Genomic DNA, 6,749 nt, shown 5'->3' on the forward strand with positions numbered 1-6,749 from the left:
GAGTGGGGTGGGGGGGCGGGAGTAGATTTTAGGCAATCGGTCCTTTAAATTGTTCATTACTATGTAATTAACGGCGGACATTGTTTATTACTGTGTAATAGAAGAAGATGGAGGCGGTCTGAGGCCGCATCACACTCGGGCGCCCGTGCTTTGCTTTTTATTTATTTATTTCTTTATTTCAAACTTGAAACAGTGATAAAAAAAAAAAAATCATAAAATAAATACGAAAAAAAAAAAAAAAAAAGCAAAGACAGGAAGTCTGGAGCCGGAAAAAAAAAAAAAAAGAAGAAAAATTTAAGAGATCTTCTTCTTTGTACTCCGACGGAAGCCCGGTGGAGCGGACGGAACAGCTGGAAGCGGGGGGTCGATTCCCGGCAGGGATATTTACAATCATTCGGACGGGGGTGGACGGGCGGGGCTTGCGTGCACGAGGGGGTCGGGGTGTGTGTGTGTGTGTGGGGGGGGGTTCGCTCTTCACAGATTGTTTCATACTTAGTGGCTGCGGTAGAAAAACAACATAAAAAAAAACAGAATAACTCATCCGGTGTTTTAAAATGATAGTCCAGCGTCAGTAAGCGTGTAATAAACGTGTAATAAGCGTCCGGCTAGCTAACGACGCCGCTCCGAGGGAAGGGGGGGGGGGGGGGGGCGCCGTCGCTTCCGCTTTTGGATCCAGAATACGACAAAGCGGAGTCTCAAACCAGGGACACCCCCTGGGCAGGGGAGTTGAGCGCCGCCGTCACGTCGGGCCTGTCGATGCGGGCCAGCGCCGTGCACAGCGCCCCCAGCGTGGCGCCCTCCTGCTGGGCCCAGCTGGCGAGGAGGGTGCGGGCCGGCGCCTCGCCGTGCCCGAACAGGTCCAGCTGCTCGGGCTCGTAGCCCAGCGCCGCGCCCAGCTGCCGCCAGCCCCGCGCCGCGGCGCCGCCCCCTTCCTGTAGGAGGCGCTCCACTTCCTCCTGCCGGTGCGGCGGCAGGTTGGCGTACAGGCGGCCATCTTGTTTGCTGTCCCTCTTGGTCCCTGCGGAGACGGCGGCGTTTAGCGACCGACGTGTAACTAACAAGCTCTGAAGTTAATTACAGCCCGTGTAACTGGGTCACATGTGGCGTGATAACGGCGCCGGAGATTTACGGCAACTAGCAAATGTTTCGGGGGCGCTTCATTATCACACACACACACACACACACACACACACACTTCTACCTCCACATCTATCTATAGGACCAGCGTTCCATACACACACACACACACTTGGGAAATAATGCTCCCGTTCATCCGGAGATGTGTGTGTGTGTGTGTGTGTGTATAGGCATGAAGTGACAGGAAACACACATGCACATAATTCATATACCTGTGTATATTACCGTGTAATACTATTATATACTTCTATTACCATGTAATATAGTCGGTATATTGGCGTGTAATGCAGGCTATTTTTATATACCGCATTGTACTGTTGTATACTGTGTATTCACATGTAATACATGTGTATAATGAATGTTTCTATTTAATACAGGGATCTGGACTGAAGTGAGCAATGTGTGTGTGTGTGTGTGTGTGTGGGAGATAGTCCTTTCACAGTCCCGGTAAACTCTCACTCACCTATTTTCAGGTATACTGGTACTAATATGTACGCATTTTATCACTGTGATGTACTTATTGTCTTGTTATTTTGTGTGTGTGTGTGTGTGTGTGTGTGTGTGGTGCCCCACCTTTATTGGGCTGGTTGTCCTGCAGGCTGTGCGAGTCCAGGAAAACGCCGCTGTCGCTCTGGAGCTTCTCGCCCTCAGGAGACGCCCCCAGCTCGGCGGCCCTGGCCTTGGAGAGCGCCCTCTTCTGTTTGCAGGACCTCCAGCTGCGCCGGGCGGAGAGGAAGAGGCAGCGTCACTTCACTTCCTGCTCTTACCGTGCCCAAATAAGGACGTCTTTCCTGAGCCGGGGCTTACCATTTGTAGGCTACATAGAGGAGCAGGCCGAGAACCACCGCCGCCAGAACCGACACGTAGACCAGGATGTTGTTGCCGCCTCCCTCGTCGTCGGGGGTGAACTTGGGAGTCCCGGGTGAGGCACTGGCCTCCGCTGCCTCACCCGTGTCCGATTGGCCGGGGCCGTCGGGCTCGGCGGGGCGGGAGAGGATGTGGAGCTTCTTATCTGCGGGGATCAAGGAGAGGCTCACACATCTTCGCCTTCCACGTGACGTCCGGGAGAACCCCGCTGAGCGGGTTAGCTTAGCCGCTAACCGTGCACCCACCCATGCAGAGCGTGTCGGAGTTGGGAATGCAGGCCCGGATCTCCACCTCGCTGTCGGTGCACTGGGTGCACGTCTGGCACGGCTTGCTGTGGAAGCTGTCCTCCTGGAAGGCGCCGGGGCCGCAGAGGCGGCAATCGGTGTCCCCGGCGGGGCCGCACCGGCGCGCCGCGCCCTCCCCGCGTTTGCACTTGGTGCACGGCGCGCACAGGCCGTGGGCGTGCAGGAAGAAGTAGCCGTCTTGGCATTCGCACTGCGTGTTGCGCTGCGGCGAGCACGCCGCCGCCGTGGGGACGCTGGCCGGGCAGCGGGAGCAGGGCCGGCAGGGGCCGAGGCCCTCGGAGGAGGAGAACGTCCCTGCGAGGAGGAGCGAGAAGGGCTAAAGGTGAAGCCGAGCTACGCGGAATCGACTCGGACAAAGACAAAACGTTTGATTGTCGCTCACCTTGCGGACACGGCGCGCACTTGGTGTCCTCTTTACCGCAATCCACCTGGACCCCGGAGCCGGCCGGACACAGGCTGCAGCACCGGCCCGACTCGGTGTACCTGCCGCTGGGGCACGAGTCCACGGCCGACACCTGCGGGGAGGAGACGCCACCGTTAGCCGTTAGCTTCTCACCGGTCCGATTTTCTGTGTGGACTCCGAAAGTTGTACGTCTACGTCGGCTCTCCCTGACCTTTTTTCTACCAGGGATCGGTTTTATGTATGTCAGATAGTTAAAACAGTATTTAACTTGAATGCAATGATTACACTTTATTATTAGACAGTGCCAATATTTTCACGATCATACCGCAACGCTTGTGTATCACCTGTTGCGACAAACCCGTAACTTAGGTCGGACTCTTGATATTTTCCCTTAAATGCAGCTTTCTTTCAGCCGCGACGCTTTCGCCATCTCATTGTTTCCCCCGTTTCCTCCCTTTTGTTGACTTTTTGGTCCTGGCTCTTTTATTTTTCAAGGGCCAGCTTGTGTGTGAAACGGCGCGACGGCGTTAAGCGCGGCAGTAAAACCAAGACGGTACCGAGAAAGATTTTCTTCGCGGATCAGTACCGCCAATCACGGCGCAGGATCGGAGGCGTCGCCGATGAACGGATGAATGAATGAACGTTATCCCCGCTGTTGCTAACGACCCCCCCCCCCCCGCGCCATTAAACCCAAAACAGACCCCTTTATCTCCCTGATCGTTCTGGGTTGTCACCCTTCCAGCGCCCGGGGGCTCCTTATCTGCCCGGCTTGAGTTATGACACGGCGGCCGGATCAGACATTCCTCGCAGATTGTGCAGCGAGTGTGTGTGTGTGTGTGTGTGTGTGTGTGGGGGTAATCAGACGGCTCCGAACCCTCTGAGAGAAACATGACGTGGAGGGAGGAAGGAAAAAAAAAAAAAAAAGAGGGGGGTTAGAGTGAATGACAATGTGAATGTGGGGGGGGCAGGAGGGGGCGGGGGGGTAAGAAGGAGACACCTTCTGCCCCAGGCGGGGGTGTCAGCTCACCACGGCTGCCCAGCATGTGAGAGTCTGTTTGGGTGAGAGCGAGTCCTTTGAAGCTGCCAAGCCCTGCAGGTGTGTGTGTGTGTGTGTGTGTGTGTGTGTGTGAAGGTCAGTATTTCAGCGCTCTGAACTGCGGCATCTTAAACATGCACAGATTTTAAAGAGGGGGGGCCCCCAGGGGCCGACGAGAGCAAACAGATGTCTAACGGCCGACCTCCTGCGAGGGGAGGAACGGCCCGGCCGCCGCGGCTCTTCCTTTGTCTGCTAGCAAACATAGGCGGCGTGTGTGAACCCGTGTGCACACACACACACACACACACACACACACACACACACACACACACACACACAGAGCGCTCGGCCCCTGGTCGCAAAACACTCGGAGGGCCAACAACAACAGCCGGCCTCTGCGGTGCTGATGGTATCACACCAGCCACCATAAAACCCAGATCACACGGGTGTGTGTGTGTGTGTGTGTGTGTGTGTGTGTGTGTGTGTGTGTGTGTGTGTGTGTGTGTGTGTGTGTGTGTGTGTGTGTGTGTGTGTGTGTGTGTGTGTGTGTGTGTGTGTGTGTTGGGGTGGGGGGTTTGGGGGCCAAGCAGACCTCCGGTCCAGTATATATATATATGTGTGTGTGTGTGTGTGTGTGTCTATATATATGAGATATATCTCCAATGTCACTGCAGATGGAAGTACAAGTTTCAAGAGAGAGTTGACACACACACACATTCACTCCTACAGAGTGTGTGTGTGTATGTATGTGTGTGTGCGTGTGTGTGTGTTTTTCCATCTAGGTAAGAAGCCGCAATCCAAAGGGATTCCCCAGTGAGAGGAGACGGGACCACCCGCTTTCAATGGGGCTCTCAGCTCGCCGGCTGCTGGAGTCACTCAGTCATCGAAGGTTACACACACACACACACACACACACACACACACACACACACACACACACACACACACACAGACTACATCAGCCCTCAGTGCCCTTTGAAGTCGGTCAGAACTGCTTCACAAGTGATGGGGTCTCCACAGCTCGTCTAATCTGTGTGAAGATAAAACTCACAAAGGGACGCTCGCTCGCCCTCTCTTTCCCTCCATCCCTCCATCCCTCTCTCTCTCTCTCCATCCCTCTCTCTCTCTCTCTCTCTCTCTCTCTCTCTCTCTCTCTCTCTCTCTCTCGGACACCCAGGCTCTGGCGCTGACAGGCCAAGGAAAGCCGTCTTGAGGGACAAATCCGAGGCTGAGGTGATCCGACCCTCGGAGAACGTGGAAGGTAGATCTCTTCCTTCGACTCGCCATCAAAGAGTCACGAAGCGGTTAAAAGTTTCTAAGTGATGTTGAAAGTCCACCCCCAGAGTATTCTGCTTAACTACTGCATGGAAATACTGCGGTTACACCCCCCTCTCTCTCCCAAACACACATACACACACACACACATGCATGCACACACGCCACAAACGGGGAGAAAATAATGATAATTGCTTTGCTCCGGATATCCAGATCCCCGGCAGCGGCTGAGAGGTTTTTGGCGGTGAGAGGGTTCGGGGGGGGGGGGGGGACCTCAAGATCTGAAGAGGATGACCTTTGACCCCCTGGAGGAGCAGACCTAAAGATCTTCACCCTCCCGATGGGGGAGGAGGAACGAGGAGAGAGAAACCTTCTCCTCCTTCTCCAGGCCGGGCTGCAGACCCGGACCAGACGCGGCGCCGCGTGTCCGGGCAGGTTCACGGCCCGTCGGATTTCGGAGCGTCACGGCTTTTGTTTCCACGCACGCCGTTTGCGTCTTCGTTTGAAATTTATTTCTGCCTGGTCGTGGAGAGGAGAGGCGGCGGGGAGAAAGACGCCGCTCCTCTTCGTCAATGTCAATTGCTTTTAAACCGAAAGAATAGGCATCTTCCCTCCAGCTGTGTGTGCCAGACATCAAGAGCTCCCTTCTACACACACACACACACACACACACACACACACACACACAGCTGGGTTTCTATAAACGAAATCTTTCTTGTCGTGTTTGCACTTGAACGCATCCATCAGGAACGGGTAAGAGCGTCGGAAATCGCGGACTCTTTAACAGACGTGCGTGTGCGCGTGTTTTGAATTAAGTGTGGCTCATACCATGATCCCCCCTCCACACACACACACACACACACATCCACGCAGTTGAGTTCTCCCCCCCCCCCAAAAAAAAGTTTTTGAACTTGAACGCACCACCGGGCTTGGATGAGCGCGTCACAAATCGCGCACAAATACACACACACACACACACACACACACACACACACACACACAGCTGAGTTTTTTTTTTCCCCCCTCCCAAAAAAACTTTCCTGTCGGGTTTGCACTTGAACGCACCACTGGGCTCGGGTGAGAGCGTAGCAAATCGGGACGAAACATGCGTGTGTGTGTGTGTGTGTGTGTGTGTGTGTGTGTGTGTGTGTGTGTGTGTGTGTGTGTCTTACCCCGACGAGCAGGAGTGCGTACACGGCCAGCGCAGCCATCACGTCGCCACGGGTTCGCCGCCGCCTCCGGCGCGCCGTCGGGCGGGTCGGCGCCTCCTTCCTCTCCCCCCCCCCCCTGGTTCTCCGGTTCTCCGGTTCTCCCTGTGCTGGCCTCCAGATCCCGGGGGAACCCGGCGGGTCACGGCGCGGGGGACGTCATCCCTCCCTCTCTCCCTCTTTCTTTCCCTCTTTCTCTCCGGTCCTTCCCTCCTTCTTTCACAAAGCCTCTCCTGTGGAGGAGTTCTCTCTGCGGCCGGAGGAGGAGGACTGAAGGGAGGACGAGTCCCGCCCCGCCCCTTCTTTCCTCGGCTCTCTCCCGATTGGCTGAGCCGTCCAGCCGCGCGCTAGTTCCGTCCAATTGGTGACGTTCGTCCCCGCTCATTGGCTGTGCTACTGTCGGAGAGGGCCCTGGGGCAACGGAGTGTGTGTGTGTGTGTGTGTGTGTGTGTGTGTGTGTGTGTGTGTGTGTGTGTGTGTGTGTGTGTGTTTCACGATAAACTCTCACTCAACAATTT

The 6,749-nt window shown here is 55.5% G+C and overlaps 1 protein-coding gene across 1 annotated transcript; it reads right to left on the reverse strand.

Moving 5' to 3' along the window:
- Positions 1–331: 331 nt before the first annotated feature.
- On the reverse strand, positions 332–6,409 carry nradd (neurotrophin receptor associated death domain). The gene is made up of 6 exons (XM_086155927.1): positions 6,196–6,409; positions 2,692–2,824; positions 2,250–2,603; positions 1,945–2,149; positions 1,711–1,853; positions 332–1,018 (listed from the first exon to the last, which is right to left on the reverse strand). Exons 1-6 carry the CDS (start codon positions 6,232–6,234, stop codon positions 696–698), a joined length of 1,197 nt encoding a protein of 398 aa, XP_086012053.1. The 5' UTR covers positions 6,235–6,409; the 3' UTR covers positions 332–695.
- Between the last annotated feature and the right edge of the window lie 340 nt (positions 6,410–6,749).

The sequence above is a fragment of the Fistularia commersonii genome, chromosome 11, assembly GCF_037954325.1.
Source record: "Fistularia commersonii isolate RoL2024-O1a breed Wild chromosome 11, RoL_Fcom_v1.0, whole genome shotgun sequence".
NCBI classification, from domain to species: Eukaryota; Metazoa; Chordata; class Actinopteri; order Syngnathiformes; family Fistulariidae; genus Fistularia; species Fistularia commersonii.